The sequence below is a fragment of the Cupressus sempervirens genome, chromosome 8, assembly GCF_028749045.1.
Source record: "Cupressus sempervirens isolate cs-2001-9-10 chromosome 8, ASM2874904v1, whole genome shotgun sequence".
Lineage (NCBI taxonomy): Eukaryota > Viridiplantae > Streptophyta > Pinopsida > Cupressales > Cupressaceae > Cupressus > Cupressus sempervirens.
In genome coordinates this window covers 396540313-396565833 of record NC_143125.1, presented here as the reverse complement: position 1 = coordinate 396565833, position 25521 = coordinate 396540313, and the positions used below count along the sequence as shown (strand labels likewise).

Here is a 25521-nt window from a genome sequence, read left to right as displayed (position 1 = left end):
AACAACTAAGTTATATGGTTTCTAATTGAATCATTTTAGAAACTAAGAAAATGGTAATTTTTTAAAGATTAGCAGCTATAAGATGAAACAAATTAAATATGTGGCTAGGGTTTGTTCATAAAAAGATATTAAAAACAACTATGGTTTCTACTTGGTTTGATGAACTCTAAAATGTAAAAAAATATCTATAAACCTTCTCAGTTAATATTCAATCCATCTATGTGGCTCAACTTCGTAGCTTGATTTTTTTTCCTTTGGCATGTTTCTTTGGCTCCAATACTCTTTTTTCCTCTCGTTGTGCTTGAAATTAAAATTAGATGAATAAGATTTTTAGAGTCTCAAGTGAATAGCTTTTACCCTGTTTCTTCTCTCTATTTTTTAGCCTGTTACTGTCGTTCATTCTATTCTGAGTCTACCCAGAAAGACTCAACAAGTCCAAGGTGTCTATTAGAGTCAGTGTGTCTAACTAAACTATTTGAGTACTCAGGTCATGAGTATGTGGGCCTCAGTTTAGTCAGTTCACCTTGAGACTCATCAAGTCTTGTATCAGTGATGGAAAATGAGGAGGCAAAAGACAAGAGGCATCAGTAGGTGCTTCATTGGATGCACATCATATGCTTGAGACTCTTGTTGAGGATGACATTGTTTCTCAAGAGAAAGTACTACTGTCTTGTTCTGGGATACTAATCGAGCCACCTAGAAGCTTTAGCTTACAAGAAATTTGTAGATCTTGAATAGGAACTTGTAATTTTTATTAATATTGTTATATCATGACACTATGATGTATTTTGAGCTTGTTTTGGGATCTATAAATAAAGGGAAAGTACTTATGAGCTCTCTAAATTCAATTTATTGATGTTATTGAAGATTATTTACAAAGTTATGTTTTAAAATGTTTAGAGATTTTTCTAAGTCACAAGTTCAAATCAAATTTTAGGAATGCTGAGTTTTTGTTGAATCTGAGATTCTGAGCTATGATTCCAAGAATTAAGTGACATAAAAAGTAACCTCTATGTGGGCATTACCTGTAGAGTACACAATATCAAATTGTTAGTTTAGGGATTGTAATGGCCGACAAACATAAATTGGTTACAATGAGATGAATATCAACTTCCATAGGAGCAAGACTACCAAAAGCCACACATGTAGTGCAGGAGAATGAATTTTAAGCTCATCCCTAGAATTACTTTATCTCCATGGTTGTTTTGGGAAAAAACAACTTTCAAAGGAGTGATTGCTGTTTTCTCCTGCATCCCTGGATACCTAATCCATTCCTTCATTTCCCTCCCGATGTTATATTCCTTTTCAAATATCATTTCTAGGATTTTAGGGATACATCTAGGCATCCCCTTTTCATGTTTGTCAATCCCCTACACTGAACTATAGGATTGTGACTTTTTTTTACATGTGATTGTTTAGTTTAAATTTGGAATCAATATAATAGATATTAGATAGCCTGAGTTGTACCCTTGTTGACCTTTCCCTCGCTTCCTTCCTCCTGGTCAAGAGGCCATACCTTATATTGCTTTGCAACATAGCAGCATGCATTGTATTTGAAGCTATTTTGAGATCTCTACTTCAAATGTGAAGAGCCTTACAATTCTAAAAGCAATGCCTCATAACAGATTTATTAGCCTGTCTTAAGGTATCCATGCTGTATTATATCTAATATCTCTGGAAACTCATGAATCTGCTTATTAGGAAATCTTGCATGTATATTAATCTACTATACAGTTTATAGTTATGCAACAGAAGGCCAATAATTTTAAAAGGTATTCTCGATTTCTTTTCTGATGGTGGTTTATGTGTGTAAAGGAGCTACTAAAATTTGAAGAATTCTAATTCTCATACTGGAATCTGACTTTTCTGTTCACTATGTAGAAGCACAAATGTGTCCTTTTAGAAGATCTTGCTGCTGAGTTCAAGCTCCGTACACAGGTTGGTATTTATACGTCCATGATTCAATGTGTGGAAATAAACATGCATATAAACATCAATATTAATTGTTCACTTATTTTGTATTTTCTTTTCTGTTAGATGATCAGGCTGCCAGACTGCCAATATAATGTGATTTTCTGAGTATGTCACCAATAATTGGTTCTGAGTCGAAGATTGCTGCAATGTTTCTTTCTTGATCTACCATTTTTCATGTGGTTTAGTTAGGTCTGATATATACTTTGTATTTAAATTATGTTGTGGGTAATGCTTGTTTCGTATGGGACTGTAATAAACTATTCCATGATTTTCTACCAGAAGGATGATATCAATGCTGTCTTTTGATTTATAATGATTGGGTGTAAGATTGCATTTATGTTGATTTTAGTACCGATCCTGTTCTTGTGTATATTGTTTAAACTTTAAGATTATAGCCTGGCTTACAAAATATTGTAAAAGAATGTGAGACAATATGAGATATGATTAAATTTTCTTTCATCTATACTAGTTCCAGGTACTGTCACAAGGTCAAACGAAAACACATGCCTTTAGGCAAACATGATTACAGGTCAATGAATATTGGCAGCTACATATTATCATATAATAGGGCAGTCCACAGTTTGTGACCGTAAATGGTGTCAAATCAGTAGATTTGTACTTGTCTAAAAGCATCCTTCTTGTGGCTGCTTAACCATGAAAAGTTTCTGCAAAATTCTGTTATGAATCAGACTTAGATGGTACCTTTACTATGCTTGCTGTAGACAATCTGCAATATACAGTCTTGTTTGAATGGAGAATTATAATTCTGGAATTGCTTTTAATTTCTGCAAGTCGTCTTAGGGCAGTATTGATTAAGGAACAGACTTCTATGTTTTTGTGTGTCCTTAAACCTTAAATCACACCCTGCCTAAATACCATACCAAAAGGGCATGTCCCTTGAAGGGACATGACCCTATCTAGGTTGGCCTAGAATGCATCCTAAAGATTGCCGCCGAATCAAGGTAAAGAACATGTAAATAAACTTAACTAAAACTAGTTAAGGTTAACATAATTATTTACTAGAAGGGATGCTGATCATGTCTAGAAAGAACAATATATATTTTAGGCATTTCATAAAGTATTTTAACAATGGTAAGGTCTGTGCGATCTGCACATTCAGACCAGTATGTGATCAGAGTTACAGTTTTAACAAACCATGTAAATTTTATTACACCTCTTTAAAAATGAGATGGATGGGGTATTTGGTTTGTCCCCTATGCCCCGAGCGAGAAGAAAATATTTTAACATTGTTTCAAAATGGCACATACCTACCGATGCATTCAGACAGCATCTTACAATTGAGCAATGGCTAAGTGGTAAGTCGAAAAATGGAAAAACTTGACCAAGCTCCCTGAACTTTAGTACTTTGGAGGCTTAGTTATTCTGGTTCCTTGTTATCTTCTCGAACATTGGGTTAGTGCAATGCTGGAATACTTGTCACTTGAGCATGAAGAGCACTCATCTATCCAAATTCTGTATTGCATGCAACAGAAATATCCCGAAAATTGTGCTGGTGCATAAAACATGCGCGATTCCTATTTACTCCTGTATTGAATGGTACTTTCCCATTAGTAAAGGATTTGGCATCTACAGATTGGATTCTACCTCTGGATGTCCACGATCCCTCCAAATAAAATGGGGGCCATCAATCTAAGGCTATGACAAGTTTGACTCTGATTAGGCCTCTGGGCATGACCTAAGCAAGTTCAGGAAACACAAGATGGTTAGGGCAACATCTTGTTTTTTTTTTAACTGTTACACTAGACTTTTACTTGAACGGCCTTGTAAAATTGTAAGCTGTTTAGTTGGGTCTTACTACTGCAAATAACTTTAGATATTGGAGGCTCAAGATGAAAGGTAATTTTCAGCCTGTAACCAACATTATCAACGGACAATGCAGCAACATTTAAAAGTCTTATCAGAGGCTGGACTTAATTGCTGACTATATTTGCCATCACTTGGGACATTTTGGTCAATACTCAGCTAAGTACATCCCTTGAAACCTTGACTAGGTGGCTAACAAATTGGTGCACCACAACATTCTTTTCCGTGTCATCTTAATATATTTTAAAAAAAAATCTGAAGACTGTTGGAAGAATGCATTCAGTTTAAGAACCCCTGCTTAATCTGATTTTTTTTTTTCAATTTTGGATGTTTGACAATTTGTCACACACTTTGCATGCAAGGTCCGATTTCTAAGTTCTTGTTTTGTTTTCTATACTTGTTTTGAATGCCAAATGATGAGAGAACGTATAGAAATGAAAAAGAAAGTAATATAGAGCACATAAACAATAAACTTCTCAATAAAGAACCACTTTCATTGACTCAAATCAGGTTTGATATGTCTTATAAAGTTACAGCAGCGAACTGTTTACTTCAGATTTGAGGTTTGTTACAAATAGAAATGAATTCTCACGTACTTGGAAGCAAAGGATGGAGCCCAACAATTCGTAGATGGCACAGTTGCCTCAAAGGATGACCATAATGGCTGATAATAGCAGCAAATGTCTTCAGAAGTTCTGTTGTAAACCATTGTCCTTCAAACCCTAGCTATACCTTGTTCAACCCTTCCAAAATATGCACACCTTTGTGCCAAAATCTCATAAAATATTGTAGCAATTATGAAAATATTATTTCACCTCCAGTGGCTTCCAAATCTCAGTCCAAATCATGTTTCCCTAGCTGGAATAATTACTAAAAGCAATGGATAACAAAACCCAACAGCTGTAAATCTGCAACTAAATGTTATTTCCAGCTTCTCAATGATAAATTCCTGAAAAATAAGCTCAATGTGAATTCTGGAATGAATCCACCTAGTAGGCTGATTATGCTTTCGTCCCCACAACTAAAAAACTCCAAGGGTTTTTGTCCTCGTATTTCTTGTAAATGAAAGGCAAAGCTGCCAAGCTTCTTAGGGAGAAATCAAACAAAGCCAATATATCAAGTGAGTTCTTTGAATCCCCTTGACGTATCTTGTGAGTTAGATACCATGTGACGTTCTATTTTTAATTTATGCTTCTAGGCATCCTATCTGATCCTCTTCTGAATTTATTACCCTTGCCAACTTTCATCCAAATATAATGATCAACAAACTTAATTTCAAATTCGAACCTTGTGACTTAGCATAGTATCATAAAGACATGATTTAAACAACAAAAACACCATAAACTTGTAATCATGACATCATGAATTGTGATCATACCATCATATACTTCAAGTTCAACATCAAAGATTCAAAACATTAAAATTAAATTATAACAGCGAGTTCAAATATCATTGTTTCAAGTTCAACTAATGGATTAAAAATTTATTAATATTCTAATCTTCATCATCATCATCATCTTCTTCTTCGACATCAATTGACTCAGCAATAGAACTAAGGCCGATGGGATCAGCAGCAACAATAATAAATTTGGCGCCAAAATCCTCAAATTCATCAAGTGCAAGCTGAGAAGTCGAAGCATCCAAGTCCGCAAGCTTTGCATTTACATCTCACCTCGTTGTCTTCCCTTATGTGTATTCTTTACTCTTGAGTGAGACGTGTAGCAAGTTGTAATGCAGGAATACCAAGTTGTTTGCTCTTTTTGGTTGCAACCTTTTCTGCTTCAGTGAGCGGATGAAAGAATGTGCTCCAATTTCTTTTTGATGCAGATGTACTAGCAATTTATGAAGACAAGACGAGGTAAATAATTAAAATAAAGTTATTAATCTTATAAAATAAAAATTACTTACTAGTCATGAAGATAAAGTAAGCTATTTTTTTAAAACAAAACTTGTGATATAATTTTGATTGCGAGAGGCTGCCATATTTGGAATCTTTGTGCACAAAAGTATTGCCAACCATAGTCGGCATAATCTCTGAATAATTGACGATTTCCCACTAATCGCCGAGTTTTTTACTCGAGGGAGTTTTTGGCAGATTTAATCGCAGAGTAAAAACTTGCCCTTTTTTTGCATTTAATTGCCATTTAATCGCCGAGTAATCCGCAACGACCCAATTGCATTAGAAGACAGCAGGATAAACGAGAAAAACGATATTGTTTTGTTTGCCAGTTAATTTTCTGCGTTGGGAGGCATTTATATATATCTAAATTCTGCTTGTTTCTTTTGTGTTCTCTCTAATTAACTCATTAAATGCATCTTCTCATTGAAATTTGCAAAAAAGAAAAGTATTTTAAATTATTTTTTAGCGGTTTTTTTAGGTTCCCGAGTGTTTTTGGAAAAAATTGGCCAATTTTTTCCCAATTAAACTTTTAGGCGCTTGGCGAGTTGTTGCTGAGTGAGAGTTTTCCAACTATGCCACTAACTATGAGCATCCTTCCTAAACCAATGACGAAGAGCATCATTACTTAGACCTCTTGCATTCACAAACTCTATGAACTCACTCATAATCAAATCTCACATATCATCACCAAGAAAGGTTCTTTCAAATGCTTCCCTTGTATTCGTCAAACACTTATAAATCTCAATAGGATGGTAGCTTTCCTTGTAGATTAGAATATTGGGTCCTATTGTACTTGGGTGTCAATGAGGCAAGCATATATTAAGGAGTGGTCATTTTGTTCCATCATTTTGTTTGAAGAAGGTCTCTTGGAGATCTTGCTCTTTTTCATTTACAATTTGCTTGATCTTCTCAAGCATTGACTTATGCAATCATAGATCTCTCCAAGGCAAGGTCTATCCATCTCAGTGTACCTAAGCATGCTCATAATGGAATCAGTGAACTTAATGAGATATTCCCCATGTTCCCACCATAAGTCATCCAATATCTTTGCTTTATTTTGGCTGCTCACTCACTATTGCTTTGCCTTCATATAGCCCAATTGTTGCTGATTATCATATTGGAAATTGTCTCTTTGACTTGTACAAGTTGTTTCAAGACGATTAAATTTGATGCAAAATGAGTCTCAACAATTTGTAACATAAATTAGAGCAAACAAATTACAACTATATATACATACTTTAGAAAAGAATACACATTACATAATCAAAAAATGAAAATCAGAAATTGTATAATACTATTTTCTTTTAAATTAAATTACTAACTTTAGTTCAAGTTCACTTACCTTCAATAATTCCAAACATGAGAATATTTTCAATATTCCTTGAGTCATGTGGTGGTTTGTGGTGAACATTTGGAAGTCTTCAGCCTTTGTGTACACCTCCTTGATCCACTCAATTTTGATCTCATTTTTTTTTGTAGCTTAAGATTGAGTGAATGGATGGAAAAGGTGTCCAAAACATATGTTGAGATCTCTCTTCAACCAACAAACCATTAGCTCTATAGTTCTTTGCATTGTCTGTTTTGACTTGGACAACATTTCTAGCACCCATTTCTTCAATGAAAGAGATGAGAATATTATCAATAAGTGACCCATCCTTTACTTTCCCCTTACAATCCACCACTTCTAAAAACATTGCCCCTTGTCGATTTCTAGCATCTTTCCACCCGTATGAAACAATTGATACCCTTGTCTCAACCTATGAATCCTTTATGGGCTTCAACTGCTCATCAATCAACTTGACCATTTGATCCAACAAGCTAGTTTGTACCCTCTCAAAATTGGGGCCCTTATACCCTCTTGGAGCTTTGTTGGAACTTTTCAAGATCTTCCAATATGGAAAGTGAACAATATTAATAGATGACCCATTTGCATACAAGCATCTTGCCACATCAATGTCGACAATTTCCAGACTATAATATTGAAATGCAATTTCTAGTGGTCCCTTTCTTTTGTGGTTAAGGGGTGCTTCATTTTTTGACTTAGTGGTAGTTGAGGTAGCATAAAAGGGGTGGTCTTCTATTACAACATCAATGGGGTGTTGCATTCCCTTTGCTTTATTTTTTTACTTTTACTGCCAATGCCAATATATGGAAAGTGAACAGTATTAACGGATGACTCATTTGCATAAAAGCATCTTGCCACATCAATGTCGGCGATTTCCTAACTTTGACATTGAAATGCAATTTCTAGTGGTCCTTTTATTTTGTGGTTAAGGGGTGCTTTATTTTTAGACTCGATGACAGCTAAGTTAGTATAAAAGGGTGGTCTTCTATTACAACATCAATGGGGGGTTGCATTCCCTTTTCTTTTTATAAAAACTTTTATTACCAATGCCATCAATATTAGAATATTATTATGTTTCTTTAATGGTCATCTTAGTGTTTAGTTCATTAGGTAATCTCTATTTTTGTCTTTAGTTCACGGTTGTTTCTTTTAGAAACATCGTCTTTGTAAATCTATATAAGGAGCTTTCATCTCCTCTGTTTAATACAACTACAACAACATTGATTTACCATAACATGGTATTAGAGCAGGTCGATGGGATTTCATAAAATTTGATAGATTTTTTGAGGAAAATTCAAGCCTCTTTTGACCTAGAAATTTTCCTAGAAATTTTCTTTTCAATTTTTAGAAATAAAAATCGTCAAAGGTATTTTATGAAACTTTTGTGGTTTGTCTTCAAGGATTTTTTTTGGAAATTGCAAGCCTAGTTAAGGGTTTTTGATCCTACAATTTCTTGTTTGCAGCAAAAGTATTTGATTTTTAAGGGTTGTGTGTACTTACATGTACTTGCATGTGCTGGTTTACCATGTAAAGTCTTGTGTTTTATTGCCCTTAAAAAAATTCTAATGGGTTTTCATGATTGTTTCCCTTAAAAATTTTTTGTTGGGTTTTATAATTTTTTCCTAAAAAATTATTTGTTGGGTATTGTCGTTTTCCTAAAAAAATGAAGCTTTGTATTCTTTGTTTTTAATTGATTTTCACTTCAAAATTCATGGTGGATTTTGATCAATTTGTCACCTAAAAAATTGTGTTGGGTTCTTGTCGATTTTTCTACCATAAAATCATGTCTTTTTGCAGTTTGTTTTAGGCATAATGCTCATCTACAAAGTTTGGAGGGTTTGCCGATTTTTGAGCTGTTCTCAATGTTTGTCTCAGTTTTCAGGGAAGACAGCTCTGTTATCCAACATTGGGTTGGATATATTATGATGTTTTTTGGTCAAAAGTTTTGCTGATTCTGGGAGGGTTAGTGGCAGTCTTATCTGAGTGGTAGAGTTGGTGACATGCTCTTGTCTTTTGTTGCAAAGCATTTTGAAGAAGGGGCTGCCCTTCTTTGTTCATTTCAAAGAACCAAAATTCGAAATCTACTTAGAATTAGCAGGGCCAACTTGAATCGTGAATCGGATCGAAATCGGCTATGAATCGACGAAGTGAGAAAACCCTTGAAATTTAGAGATTGCAACGATTTAAAACTTATTTTATGCACCCTTTATTGAATATAACTCAATAGCACTATAATAACATCAAATAGAAGCTAACATACATAAAAAAAGAACATAAATGATAAATCTATCACATATGTAAAATATAAATTGTCCTTGAAGTAAATAGAAAACATAGGATCATATGACATAGAGATATAGAATTATAGATGTTGTCAAATCGTAAATGTATGAAAGATGAAAATCCATAAAACCAATGACATAAAATCATAAATGTATGTAAGATGAAGATCCATTAAACATATGGCTATCAGTAAACAAAATGAAAAAACAAATCTCTAGCTCAAGCCTTATCATCATCCTCAAGGTCGGCCGCAACCTCAGGCTCAACCTCAAGCTCAACCTTAGAGTATCCTGTCTGCCTTCTGCAAGGCGTCTAAGGTGGGTCCTAGAGAACTAATGAGCCATAGCCTCGACATGTGAGATGGACTCATGAACAACAACAACAGGGCCTTTGTCTGTACGTGCATGTGTGCGTTTGCTAGCACCTGAATGTTCTCTAGCCTCCTCGTTTGCCAGAGCCAGAGCCTCAGCCTCTCTATTTGCTTGGTCGTCCTCAGTGAAGATTGCATCGGTAGCTTCAGTGAGTCACTTAGACTCTGGATCAATCTCCTTTGAAACGATTGAAGAGGAATCTGCAGCCAAAATTTGTTTGGTCCTAAGACGAACGTTGTAATGAACAAAGACAAGATAATTTAACCTCTGCAAAGACAACTTGTTTCGCCTCTTCGGGTGGATATGTTCAAACATGGACCAACTGTGCTCACATCCAGAAGCACCACTAGGCTGACTCAAAATACAGATGGCAATCTTCCGAAGATTTGTGGTTGAGGGCCAAAACATTTGCCACCATCTATCTAAAATAAGGGAAAAAAATTTAGCCTCATTTACAAGTACAACTTTAGGCTAAATTACAAAATCAAAAGCTAAAATCCATAACTTATAAGCCGTAAACTTAACAGTTAACTTTAGGAATATATTATTTTTACTTGGCTGTAATGACGTCTGAGCATCTATGGCTATCCTACTAGAGAAAATTTGCCCTTAATTATAATTGAATTTCTCTAGCTCAATGCTTGCAGCTGAGGCACTGCCTTCACTACTCATCTTGTGCATCATTGTATATAGGCCGATTTAGAACCTCCTCATCTGACTTGAAGTCAAGATGGAAATGATATGCTAGATTCAGGTAATAGGTTGCTGCATGGATGGGCCTATGGAGCTGATTTTTCCATTTCCTATCAATGATCTCCCAAACAAGGGCATACTTCTCTTGCACTCTTGCATATTGGGATCTAATGGCCTCCTTGGCCCTATTCAAGCCCTTGTATGTGTAGTCCATAGAGGCCTTCTCCCCATCAACAGTTCGTAAGAGAGATAGAAGGGGCTCATTGATGTCATGTTGCCTCTTTAACTCCATCTAACGAATACTTGTGAGTTAGCTTATTATGGGGCCTTGTAGGCTAACAGGGTTGGACAGAGACCCAGTATGGTTATACAGTGTTGGGAATTTAGTGTTTTGGCAGTTGTTGTTCAATTTGGAGACGTTCCTTGTATTTAGGAGGCAATTCCTAAAATTATGGGGTTATTCCTACTTTTTAGGAGGGATGATCATGCCTAGGGTTGGATCTCCATGAGATGATTCCTTGAGTTCAGTTTCAGAGGAATAGGGTTTGTTTCCTAAGTTTTAGGAGCATCCCTAGATTTTATGGATGAGATTGCTAGTGGATCCTTGATTTCCGACTTCAGTCACAAATAACTGATAGGATGATTTCATGGTTTGTGGTGTCATTGGGGCATTTTGTAGCTACTTGGGTTATATTTTTAATTTTTTCTAAGTTAGCGTTTAATAATTAAATTAGGCTAAGTTATAGCCATTTTGGAGTAATAAGGGGTTTTTGGCCTCATTTGGATGCATATCCCTTGTGTAATAGCTCGTTGGAAAGGTCTTGAACTTTTCTAAATATTTCTCTTTTGACTCAGAGCATTTCGGTGAACAAATTTCTTTCTATTGGGAAAAAGGTCATTTTCTGGATACTTGACCACTTAAAAAATGAGAAATATATTATTTTATAACCCAACGCCACATGGAGACACTTTTAGGGTTCGAGCTAAGTATGGTGGGTTATAAGGAGGTAAAGACAAAGTTCTAAGGCATGATTGACATATTACATCTTGGATTTGTGATTTGGGCTCTGATTGAGCTTTCAGCACTTGGGACGCCAACTCCACTTGCTTTTCTTGTTTGGGACGTAGCCCCCAAAACAGTGGTTTGGATTTGTTGTAGTCAGAAGCATCTTGGAAATTGTGCATTGTTTCTTCTGGGGAACGCAGTATTGAGTTAGAGTTTTAGCTAGGGTTTGGGCATTCTATCCACGTGTGGGCACTTTGCAGCTGTACGACAGTACCTGGCAACCATATTCTTTCCCACGTGCAGCATTTGAGAGCTGGAATCTGGTCGTAGCTTCCTTCTGGGCTCATATTTCTCCTTCACACCTTCAGGTTGGGTTTATCCTTGGTTGTAATCATCTGGATATTATTGTAAATCTTCATCTGGTTACAAATTAGGTTTTATATTAAAAAATCTGCTTGAAGCGAAATTGCTTTGGTTGTATTTGGAATACATTTTCAGAATTTGTTCATGTTATTGTACTTTTGTTATTACTTATTGCAAAATCATCAAAAACATAAAACAATCAAACCCTTCTGCAACTTCCATCTAGCTCTGCAAGAAAATTTGAATAAACAGGGAAAACAAATTTAAAAAAAAAAAAAATTACAACAGATCAGCAGAAGAGATCCATCAGGGATCTTTCAATTGATTTGCATATAATGTAAAAAAACATTTGAGCCAAAACTTAAATATAAAACTGAAAGTAAAGCTAAATTAGTAAACAATTAAACAATTAATAATAATACCAAATGTTAAATTGTAAGAAATTTACCTTGATTGTTTCTTGATTAGGTGCCCAAAAACCATCTTCATCAAAGAGGCAATTTGCCACATCTATCCTTGCAGTGGTCATAGCATATGGAGAGGTAGTCCACTTAGGCCCAACAAACATGCACCTGAATTCATCCCTTGATGTCAACAAGGACTTCAATGTGATGAAATTCGAGGCAAACCTCGTGATGCTAGGTTGAGCTAACTACCTATCTCCTGTGTATTACCTCATTGTGTTGAGGACAATGTATGATTGTAGATAAACTTGCATATATTTTTGGTTCTTTCTACGCATTATATGATCCACTCAAGCTTACCAGTGTCTTCTAACATGAGGTCAAGGCAATGTGCCACACAAGGAGACCAAAATGTTGGGGGGTGCCTCTCCATCAAAAGTTTACTTGCAACAATTTTTAATTAATTAGAAATTTACACATGTTAAGAATTTAGAATTAGAAAAGTTCAAATAAATTTATTGTCAAAATGTGATAAGCTAAAACTTAGAACCTAAAAAATTACTTTTAGCAACATAACTTGCTACATTATCTATTACCACCTACACCACATTTTCTTCCCCCACCTCTGCCATGACTTCTTCAATAGCCTCATATAAGTATGTGGCATTTTTGACATGAGAGAAAGCAACGGTGGATCCTACAAAATTTAAATAGAGCAAAACAATTAATCATTACGAATCATCAACAAATTAGCAATCAACAAATCAAAATTTAAATTATTTAATCACAATTCACAATGCATGTAAGAAAGTAGAATGATCAATCATCTCCACAGGAAATAAGAAAATTGAGGAGTGTTCTATTCCTCGTATCTGTTCAACTATCAGTCATGATGGTGCAACCCTTTACAGTCCATTCCTTTCGATGGTCCTCTAGCTCAAGCTTCATATCCTCTACCATTTCATCTAAGAGGTAGCCACTCAACTTCACCTGAGTATGGATTTTAAACCTCGAACCACAAACCGTTACAACATCTATCATGCCTTGTCAATAAGAAGGCCTGTCACAAATAGATTATGATTAGAAATTTAGATGACAAATCATTATGTAATATGAATCTATGATTTCATAAGAAGAAATAATCAAAATTTAACTTTAAACTTAAAACAAACAAATAAAAAAGAATTAATTACCTGGCTGCAATAAATGGAATGTTGCAAAAGTACCAAAATTTGCAATTTTTTTTTTTGGCAGCATCACGAATTTCCTTGTTCAAACTCATGCTCTCAAGCAAGGGTTGTGAGCCAGGAGTAGTGCATGACACAAATTAACTATCTAATTTGTACTTCCACACCCTAAGTTGAAATATAATAGGGCCAGTCTCAGTAGAAGAATGACTAGCACTAGCACTAGGACGAAAGGGAGGCTTGGAAGAATCCTTTCTGACACAACCTGCGGATGCGGATCCGGATGAGGAGCATGGGAGCCAATACCGCTTAAATGTTCAAGTTGTCTTTTCTTATTTAACTTTTCTTGTTCTATTGGCTCTAATGCCATACAACAAAAATGTCTTGCCTCAACAGTTTGTTGAGTGCAGACGGTAATATCATGTCTAGATATGCTTGCAATATTGTATCTGAAGCTATAAATTCTTCCAAAATATGTCATCACAAAACATACATTTTGTTTGATGTTCTATTCTTCTAGGAAAATCTTTAGTATAGTTCCAAGCCTCATCCTTTTTGAGCATTGTGGAAAATGAAAGTTAAGGCTGCTGCAATAAGAAAATTCAATTAAAAACTTAAACTAATAAAAACAGCAGCAAACCCTACATTATTTTTGAGAAAATTGTAAATACATGTTTGCAAATTTGTTATAAAAACATTGTAGTAGGTTTTGCAAGATTGCACCTTGCAATTTAGTAAAAAACATTGAAGATTTGCAAATGGAAACTAAAGAAATCTATCAAAAAATGAAATACACTAACATACAAAAATAATCAACACTTACCTCTTGCGAATGAGTTGATGAGTGTTGCTATTGACTCCTTAATGCTCCCAATGCAATCTTATGGTTTTTCCAAATTCATTTTTGATCTCCTTGATGCTTTTCTTTCCTATTGGTTGCAAACGCGTGGTTTCTCTTTTCTCTTCTTCTCTTTTTTTATGCTAAGCAAATAGAAGACCTTTTAGGGTTATAAGAAAGAGAAAAGGTAAAAAATCATTAAAAAACCTAGTTTTTTTTGAAGTTTTTGAGTTAACAATTTTGGCTGTCGCGTGACTGATTTATTGGGCAATTTTTGAAGAAATCCCCTAAACCAGTGATTCATGGCAATTTATGCCTAAATATTGGCGATCCAATTCATCAAGTTAGCAAAATTTGTGTAGGCTAAATCACCTAAATCGCTTGAATTGCTGCGATTTTTGGTTCTCTGGTTCATTTCTCGATCGATGGATTTTGGCTTCTTGGTCAATAACATTTTGCAGATCCAAGGAGGGTCTTAGGAGCACCGAAATGTTTTGAAGAATTTGTGACCAAAAGACAATAGTTAGACAATGATCATTAAGGGAGGGTATTAGAATATCATACTGTTGAATTTGGTACATGTGTATTTTTTTTTCGAGGGCATTTCTTGACTCCTCTTCTAGGGTATCTACACAAATGGCCTACCACACAAAAATATGAACTATTCCTTTGTACATCACAATCTGACATTTCCAATAGAATGCACCACCTCCTAGAAGGGGTCTTACAATATCCACATACTTCCACAAAGGAGAATCAGATTGGGGTTCTATTCTCTATTAGGTATTGCCTATTTAGGAAGAGCTAGATGCCATTGTAGTTCCTTCTCCTATGGCAAGAAATTGTATACATATTTACCATAAAACTCAAAAGGCAGAGTGTGATTTTTTTTTGGAAAAGAGTGGATAAGATCTTATGGACAATGGAGATAAAAGAAAAAAATAAAAAGCCTAAAGAAAAGAAAAAGAAAAATGGAACAAGAACTTACTTCTTCCTCTCATTGTAAGCTTGCAAAGGTGTAGGAATGAGGCACAGACAATTGAAGAAGGCTCACAAACCAAATCTTCTGACTCCACCTTGCACAATCAAACTCTTGCTCCTACTCAAGACAAAAGAACCTAGTTGCACACCACAACTGAGAATTAGAAGTCAACATAAGCTTTTCATATCCACCTTTTAGGGTTAAAAATGTCAAACTTTTATAAATTTTGCAAAAAAAAGTCACTTAAGTGATGTTCATGGGTCCCCGTTCGCCAAAATCTGGTGGCAGTTTGACCTTTGGCAGAATGGTCTGCCTGATTCTATTCTGCTGTTATGGCAGTTTGAACTAGGTCCATGGATTTCGAACACTACCTAGACCAGCAAGCGAACTGGACTGGGACTAGGTACCAGTTCGTACTTAGGCTGGTCTGGTAGGCTAAACCAACAAACCGGGTAAACTCAGGGGATAGTAAGTGTGAATCAAAGTTTCTTGAGTGAGCTTCAGAATGCACATCATCAATAATAGAACAAGACATTAAGTTTATTAATACTGAAATAAGCACCAAAAGGTCAGCTAAAGAGTCATAGAGCATGCTTAAAGGGGCCCCTTAAGTGTCACATTAGCCTACAAGAATCACTGATAATAAGCTAACCTTTCAAAATAACTGATGCTTGTGAAGGTGCAAAAATGGGGACATTGTAGTCTTCCCTTCCTGGAAATTGTTTTCCCTCAAGCAGTTTGTACCTACATGTTGAAACCAAATGCCCAAATCCTTTATCAACCTTCATAATACTGCTCCACCAATCCGCTACAATACTTCGACGTAAACATCACCATGCTTGGGGTGGCAAAGCAACTGATCATGGTTTATAAAATAGCACCAATCATGTGGGTTCCAGGATCCCGAATCAACCCTCGTGCATAATCAGTCAAATCAAATTGCATTGTGTTTCTATCATGAACAAGAACATCCTCAATCATTGAGAACCTCACTCACATTGAAGCTGCAAGTACCTCCAATGCGAAAGGATGATGATGGAAGCTCATCATTATGCCAACCTCTATCAAGGAAAGGATGATACAAACCCCCCCCTTCCCCTCCCCCACCCCCTCCCCCCAAACTCCAACCAGCTGCTGCAAGTAAATGCCACTAAACACTAAATAGGAGGAACAATGATCATGCGTACCTCATACCCTAAAAGTAGAATAGCTCCATATGCATTTTGAGGAAGTAGTGTATCAATAACTTATTCAAGAGTGTCTTCATACTTGAACAGTTCTGAGTCAACAATGCCACAATTTACCTGTTCTCCATCATAAGCTGGTCTAAAAGATGTAGGTTCTACCAAGTGAGCCTCCAGAAAAGAGAATATGTCAAACTCATCATGTACAACCAAAGGCTTAGCCAATTGTCTGCACATGCTTTGCGTCCTCTTTATATCTTCCATGGTATGGTATACAAAATCAGAACATGTGGCTTGAATCCACAAGGTATACCTCATGTTCGATATCCTGAACTTGGGTGTTAACATTGGAAGATGCAATAACATTATGTGCTTAATGTGACATGGGTGCTACCTCATGACTAGAACTGTTCTTGCAAACATCAGAATAGGCTTCATACCTTTGTATCATATTTTCAACATTTCCATTCACCTCTTCTATATATTCACCAGGGATATGCTTAATTAGCTCATCCTCAAAGGTGACTCAGGATCTCCATGATGTAAACTGTGTGTTTAATCTGTAATTTTAGAATCATGCCTGCCCTCAACTCCATGCAAATTTTAAAGCTCTTCGTGCTTTACCATCATAAGAGGTTCTTCTCTCAAACCATGGGTGACCCTCTAATCCTCGATTGTTATAGAAGCCATAGAAGATTGGATTTCTACTGTGGATGTCAATGCTTCAGCCAAGCTCAATCTTTTACAAAGCTTATAAATCTGAAATTCAGATTCTTGAAGGGCCATCTGAGTGCTTTTCAAATATTCTTGAGTAACCTTAAGCTCACCAGTAAACTTATCTATCTCCTCTTCTTTCCCTTTAGCACATCAAAATAGATGTGAACAAGCATAAGAAGGTGATCTCTATCATAAAGTAGCTGTACGTAATTTGTCTGCATTACCACTAAGGCTTCTCCTGTGAATCTAAAAGGGAATGTTCTTTCCCAAGGTTAATATGCATCCATGATGACCTCCAACAACATTTTTCCATCAGCTTATAATTGTCATCAAAATGTTCAATGGCTGCAATAATGCAGTCTTCATTTACCTCTATCTGTTCTGCCAAATGATAGGGCTTGTGAGACCTATCAACCCATACATTTTTTTTTTGGATTCACGAATAACATCTAGGTCACAAGGTTTGAATTCAAGTTCGTATTCAATAACAATAAAATTTTGACGAAGTTCAACAAGGGTAAAAAGTTTGAAAAAAATTCGACATTTAATTTGCTTTATATAATTTTTTTAATATATAACAATAAATTGATTAAATTATAAAAACAACCTAACATTGTAAGATAAAATTGAAATAAAATAATTAATTTAATTATTTATTAAAATAAAATTAATGTAACATTAAATTTGAAACTTTATATAAATATTTTACAAATGACAAGTTAAGATTATAGAAAATACATCAATGTTACTTCAAGTTTTGAATTCATAAATTTAAAAATCATTATAATGCAAACATAGTAAAGTTCTACTTGTTTATTTAATTAATATATAAATTAGAAAAAGTGTTATTTATTGTATATGAAATAATAATTCTCGCAAATGTACATTAAGTAATAAATATATCATATATTCCAGCACTAGCTTATGATATATTTATTACTTAATATACATTTATATATAAATTTGCGGGAGTTAAAATACTTTGCGGGCTACATAATGGAGTCTGATTTTGATCGCTTACCATGTTGGAAAAGGATTTGCATTGATTGTGGGGAACAATCTAGATGCCTAGTAGATTCAATCTCTCTGCATGGAGTGGTGAATAAAATATTTCACATGCTTTTCGGGGCTCTTCCAACATTGGTGTGCCTTGCATCAATATTGTTTCTTCATTTATGTTGTAGATCCTTCATTCCGCCCAAGAATGTGTTTCAGACAACGAAATGTATTTCACCTAAATCAGCCCTAACCTTGTTCCGTATGAATTATGGGGCAAACTAGAACACATTTTATAGATTTTATTGGAATTCGTTGAATTTCAAATTTCATACAAGAAATGCGGCGAACCCTGTGACATAGAATAACATAATGCAACACTAAATTGGATTTCTTTTTGAGGTTAATATCAACATCATCAATGCCATCTTTGGTGCCCAATTGTGTAGATGAAGTGGGAACAACACTATGGTCAAAAGTAGATCCATTCCAAGCAAGATCCACTCTATAGTTGGGACCATTTCATCTGGACCAACATAAGCATCAACACTCATAAGATGTGGAGTCATCATCATTGGCTGATTGAAAAAATCTGTATATGAATTATCAATATGCACATCATATGCGCTAGTGTGGTCAACCTCATAGTTTAGAGCTATGTCCAAGCTTCCTACCAAGAAACTCATGAAATCAATAACATCTTTCTTGTGACCATGTGTGGGCTGCAAGTCACAAGTAGTTGGTTCCTCTTTCTTTTCCATCCTCTCTTCAATGGCAACTTGTGAGTTTTCTTCTTTAAAGGATTTTCCCTTTGGCTTCAGCCAATTACCTGTACTACCTTGATTTTGACTATCCTTGAATTTATCATACTTAGAATCTGCATCTTCATGTGATTGCTCGTGATTCTCATTATTATTGCTGTCCTCTAATTTGTTGGCATAGATCTGCTCATCATCTTCACTAACCCCATAATTGTGATGAGGTGTCCTCGTCTTCTGACACTTGAAACATACCTGCTCTCTCATCTGATTCTTTCTCTTTCTGGCACACCTTGTCGCCTGTGAATTCTGCTTTCTCATCTGATTCTTGCTCTTTCTGGCAAACATTGTAGCCTGTGAATTAAGTTTCTCTTCATTCCTTGCCTCTTTTCAGTCTTTCCTTCAATGCCTGGTTTGAAATTTCATTCAATTGTAGGCTGTTTAGTGACTGCTGAAAACTCCTTATACAGATTTTCACAAACTCCTTGTGCAGATAGATCATGAGCCGTCTTGCGGTATTATTGCTTGGCCAATGCAGTCTTGTAGTGTAGCCTTGGATGTGAGTCCATGTAATCAATCAAAGGGAACTCTTAACATATATGTAGGGAGAATATTATATTCCTCAAACATTTTAAGTATTTTTTCCCTTTTATCTTCTTGTGTTGAACTCTTACTTTTAGATGTGGACGAGTTGCCAGAACTCCTAAATTGTCCTGAAAAAGATTGTTCATAATGCTGCAAATTTGTTGTGCTTGAGCAAGACCTTCATGATCTTTTCCAGATTAGGCATTTTTCCCACAATGGACTAGCTTCTTGTCCACAAATACAGTCCATTGATTTTACGATCTACCTAATAGGATGGCAAATTTGATGCTGTAAGAGTCCCTGCTCAATCTAATTTTATTTTTTACTGTTTTGGATGTTTGACAGTTTGTCAACACTTTGCATGCAAGGTCCAATTTTTTATTTCTGAGTTCTTGTTTTATTGTGATGTTTGTTTTGAATGCCAAATGATGAAAGAACATGTAGAAATGAAAGATAAAGGAATGCATAGCATACAAACAACAAATTTCTCAATAAAAGATCACTTTATTAGCCTCAAATCAGGTCTGGTATAAGTCTGATAAAGTTACAGCAGAAAATTGTTTACTTCAGACGTAAGGTTTACAAAAAATCATAATGAATCCTCACATACTTGGAAGTAAGGTTGGAAGCCCAACAACTTGTAGATGACATAGTTGCCTCAACAGATCACCGCAACGGCTGATAACAACAGCAAATATCTTTAGAAGTTCTGATGTAAACCAGTGTCTTTCAAACCCTAGCTATAACTTATTGAACCCTTACAAAATATGCAAACCTTGTGCCAAAATCTCATAAAATATTCTAGCAATCATGAAAATATTATTTCCACCTTCAATGGCTCCCAAATCTCAGTCCAAATCAAGTTGTCCTAGCAGGAAAGATTATCTAAACCGATGTACTGTGTCACAAGGTTTGCCAAATTTTCAGCTCCAGATTTGAAATACTTCAAACCTAAAGAAATATTAAAAAATTCGTATAAGTTTGTCCTAAATTCATTGTTTCTGAAACCGTGAGTGTAGATAAGTTTGTGTATAGGTTGCAGGTCGTCGTTTCTAAAACCGTGAGTGCAGGGGAGTCCATGTACAGGTGAGTGTGTGTACGGTCACAGGGGAGTCTATGTAATGTTGGTTAGGTTGTCGGTTGTCTTCTTTCCCATCTGCTTTCAGCATCTCTTGAACGGCGTCTGCACAAAGTTCATACCCCATGAATGATGCTTGTAGAAAACTCCGTTTCCATTCCTTTTTGTTGGCGGTTTGGGGCATGATTATGATATTTAATGTTTTGATATTATTTAGGTTTAGACTCTATTTAGTAGTTTTAAATTTTTATTATAGTATGTTAAATGTTTTAAGATTATTTAATTTTAGGTTTAGTTGGTATTTATAATTTTTTTGATATTATTCTAGTTTATTATTGTTATGAATTTTATATTATTTATCAAATATAACACGTCAATATTATTTTTTATTATGAATAATAAATAGCATAACTTATAATTAAACATGTCAATACTTATATATCAATTATTAAAACATATGATAATAAAAATAATATATACTTATATTTTTTTAAAAATTACATTAGACAAATTTAATGTCAATTTTTTTAAAGATTTTTTTTTTTGACTTGATGAACTTCACCCAAACTTCAAACTTGAACTCAAACCCTGTGACTTAGCCGATGTATAACAACTTTTAGCAGTTGTAGACCTACAAATAAATGTTATTTCTAGCTCCTTTTCTGTGCCAAATTCCAACAAAAAGCTCAATGCAAATTCTGAAATGCATCCACCTAATAGGCTGAATGAATTCTTGTCTACACAACCGAGAAATTCCTAGCGTTTCCATCCTTAGATTTCTTGTAAATAAGGCAAAGCTCTCAAGTTGCTTAGAGAGAAATTAAACAAACCAAGTATGTCAAGTGAGTTCCTCAAATCCCCTTTTATAATTTTTTCATGTTCATATTAACTTGCAATTGAGAATAATAATGAAGAGACCTCTATATAAATTTAATTATTTAGTCACTTTATAAATTAATTGTATACTCGACTTATACCTCCCAATATTGGCATCTATCTCCATAAAACACTTTATTAAATTATTTAAAACCTCATGAACTCCTTAGCTGCCAAAATAAAGCATGACCAAAACATCCAAGCGACTTACTAAAAATAGTAAGTTTGAGTCAAATTGTCTTGAATGATCTCCGGAAGGCACAACATAAATAAAGCTCTAAAATGAATAATACTGAAATAAGCACCAACAAGTAAGGTAAGGAGCCATAAAACATCCTCAAAAGACCCCCCTAATCACCACATTAGCATACGGGAACCACTGAGGCTAACTATGAAGATAATTAATGCTCAGGAGTGTGCAAAAAACGGGGGTATTACATAGAGTTTGAATGAATTGGATGATACATATGTCAATGTGTATATGCTTGTTTTTATTAAGTAAATTGGAGAGTTATATTGGTGGTTAGAACTTAGAAGCCTACATTTTGAGGACTTATGTGTTGTTATTACATCGCCAGCGTAAGCAATAAATGCCAATATGTGCAAGCTGCAGAGTACATCATACTATGATATGATATCTAATATCTTCTCACTTATTAACTAAATTGGAGACTTCATTTTTGCCCTAAAATTTGAGAAAGAAATAAAAAGAAGCTTAGCTATTTAGACCAATCTACTCTTTGTGAAATACCCCTCTATGGGAATTTGCTCCTGATTTGATCAAATGTTCCATAGGAATTTCAACAAACAATTTATGTGCAAACTAATTTCTATTTATTCAGCAAGGGCAAGTCAAGTGTCAACAGTTCAGATGTATGAAAAACAATCTAAAATAATGGAGTATTTATCATTCAAAAGCAATCTTCAAAGGAAGGAAGAAAAAATGGAAGATCTTAACTCCAAAATATAAGGGGTAGGTTTGGGATGACAGCATATGGGGTAAGGAAACATATGCTAGTAAAGAGATCTAGTGGCACCAACAGTGAGAGAAACATGGTTGAAAGAGGCAGATTAAGTACATCCATTCTTTTCAGCATTCAATTCTGGTAATGAAGATATGTGGCATAAGCTCCGTTTCCTTCTCTAAAGGAATCTTGCTTGATAACCCTTAGTGTCTAGTTGAAATATTTTATAGCTGCAGACTTGAACTGTAATTGTCAGATTCAATACTTTCAGTTTCAAATTTTCACCATTTTCAGGCTCCGCTATAGAAAGGAATCAACAGATATTATTGAAAACTACAGCCTGCAAGGAAAGGAATCCAGCAAACTTCATTAAAAACTCTTAAATTATTTGAAACTTTCAAAGTGACTGTGCTGATCGATATTAAGTCACAGAGATTACTTTTTTGCATTTTCTACATTATTCAGAATTTTATCATTTGAAAATGACTGATAATTTTTTTTGATTTTCAATATAAATTATAAAGTCATTTAAAAGTGACATAAAATTTTCGGATTTTCAATATATAGTCATTTGAAAGTGACAGATAAAATCCAAAGTATAAAAGTGACATAAAATTTTCGGATTAGCAAGGTACTGCAGGTTTTGATGGGCAAGTTTCACAAGTACTCTGAGTTTTGCATCTATGAGATGAGGTCACTGAATCATATTTACGAATTTCATATCACAATTCATATTCAAGTATAATAATTTTGGCCTGCTAATTGCATCAAACTGAAACGAATGATCTATATCCAATTCATGGTTTTGTGGCAATGGATACACTTGTAGAGAATCTTAAATTGTGATCAAGAGAAAGGGGCCTCCAAATGCGAACCTACAATGCCTAAAGGAGACAATTGAGAATGGGTTTGCACAGTGACAATTTCTGAGAATCTCAATTTACGCCACATTATCAGAATTTTTACAAAACATAACTAGTAAAACTAGTAGGGTTTCACTGATTAATTGCTTAAGCTCTCTTTCCACTAATTTAATTTTCTTTTGGTTTTCAACCTGACATAGAATTTAAAAATGCTGACCACAACTAACATCCAAAGAAGTTAAATTTTTGAATATTTACATTTTTAGTCGTCTCAAAAAATGATCTCTAGTTGACTGCAAGGTGCAAAAAAAGTCTCAAGCAGAAATGCCTGAGTTAGCCGATTTCCAATTAATTATATGTATTTAACTGATTGTTTCAAATTAGAAGCTGACAATACCTTGTATAAAACAAAGATGATTGCATTAAATTGGAAACGTTAATTTTACTAAAAATGAAAGAATGGCATTAAGAATGACTCCTGCTCTCCTTAGTTTCAGCCTGCTCTTTGTTTTACTTATAGCTGATATCTTGTGAAGTAGTTAAGGAAAATTGTAATAAGACATGGAAGTATGAATTGACCAAATGGTGTATATATTGATCCACTGGTTAAATTTTTGGACTTCTTGAGATCCATTCCAATAAAGTCCAAAATCAGGAAGAGAAAAGAGGCTAACTTTGCTAGTCAAATCTCATGGATTGCAAATTCAAACAAACAAGTGAAATTAAATGAGAAACTCAATTAAGTTAGCTATCTTTTACTGAAATGTCCCCAGTTCTTGGTACACAACTTTTAAGCTGTAATTCGCTTCTTTCCATTAGGCAATGGTTGATACTCTCTGCTCTTTTCTGTCAAAATTCAAGGATGTTACATTTGAAAGATCAGCTTGTGCAATTTGTTATATAATATATAAGAAGCATGTCTGGGAAAAGACTGCTCAAAGAAGCTCACACAATACTTGCTGCAACTTATCATAAGCAATTGTTGTGTATTTAAATTGTTTTTTGTTCTGCAGGACTGCATCAACCGAATCTTTGCCTTGGAAAAAATGGGTAAGTGAGCATTACAATAGGTACTCCAGTAACATACTGAAATTTCATTGTGGAGAATGTACATGTTCCAAATTTACCTCTGTTTTCTCAAGTAGGATATTAGTTGTTAGGATAAGAAAGAAATTCTTAGACTTTGGGAAGGTGGAACTATTCAGGTCGGCTCTATGGAGTTATGGATGATAGAGGCAAATACATATATATTTCTTTGGAGGAAATGAAGGTTGTTGCAGATTACATCAAGAGACAGGGAAGGGTAAGCATTGCACATTTGGCTAGTAAGTCAAATGAATTCATTGCTCTAGAGCCAGATTTGGATCTTGATAGAGTTCCTCCGGAATTTAATGAAGATTACAATGTCAACAGTGGGTCAAATGCAATTGCTGTTGCATAACATGTATTGGGATTATCATTTATCATCTGTATTTTTGTGAGGCTGAAATTGTCACTCAAAGTCATTTGTATGTGAGGGATTTTCGTGCTTTAGGTCTACTTGGGAAGTTGTGTAATGGATTCATTTATCATCAAGATCCATTATATATACAAGTTAAAAGTGGATCAATACAGACAGTCTGCAGAAGTTGCAATCTTGTCAAAATTCCGTTTGTTGCATATGTACACTTTAAATTTTATTCTAGCCATGTTTATTACCTTGCCTGAAAAAATGTATTTGGAACTGAGCTATGCCCTGCCATCAAGCTAACATATAATAACCAGTAAGTGCTTATATTCAAAACTCTGCAAGTACATGCTAAATTTATGAGCCAAATTCGATGGTGACTTGTTAAAAAACTTGTTTCTGATTTCTCGAGAAACTGGCTGTGATGTTTGTATGAAAGGTTGTCAAAAGCTAACAGAACTTGTGATATGGCGTGAAAATTTGTCCAAAACATGCCAAAATCATTATAAGAACTTTTTTTCTGCCAAATATTAAAAGTTTCATGTGATTTCAAGTATTTTGGGGACACAATCAAGGATGACGGTTGCAACTTTGGGTACGTGAGTAGAACAATATGATTTTTTATTTGCTTTTAATCTGCTTGGCACTTGCATGAAGCCAATTTGCAAGCATTGACAATTTCTTTCTTTGTGTTTGCAATTCAGCTTCTCATTATATTTTGATAAATAGTAATCATTATTATTCTCGTTACTAGATTGATTCATGGCTATACTTGCTTGTGGCAGATTTGATGATTGAGAATCTGATATTTGTTGAAATCTGCATTTGATGGCTGATATTTATTGGCAGTACGAAAAAGAGTATTTCTTATATGACACTTAA

The 25521-nt window shown here is 34.8% G+C and overlaps 1 protein-coding gene across 2 annotated transcripts in view; it reads left to right on the top strand.

Moving 5' to 3' along the window:
• LOC149542955 (DDRGK domain protein) overlaps nt 1-24889 on the top strand; it is a 104806-nt gene extending 79917 nt beyond the window's left edge. Inside the window, exons 6-9 of one of the 2 annotated variants that reach the window (XM_089797888.1) lie at nt 1882-1938; nt 2038-2079; nt 24206-24242; nt 24398-24457. In XM_089797888.1, the coding sequence (XP_089654014.1) occupies nt 1882-1938; nt 2038-2079 (99 nt within the window). In that variant the 3' untranslated portion in view covers nt 24206-24242; nt 24398-24457. Of the gene's footprint in view, nt 1-1881; nt 1939-2037; nt 2080-24205; nt 24243-24397 lie in introns of both variants that reach the window. The other variant, XM_089797887.1, reaches the window with a different exon arrangement.
• Nucleotides 24890-25521: the final 632 nt, after the last annotated feature.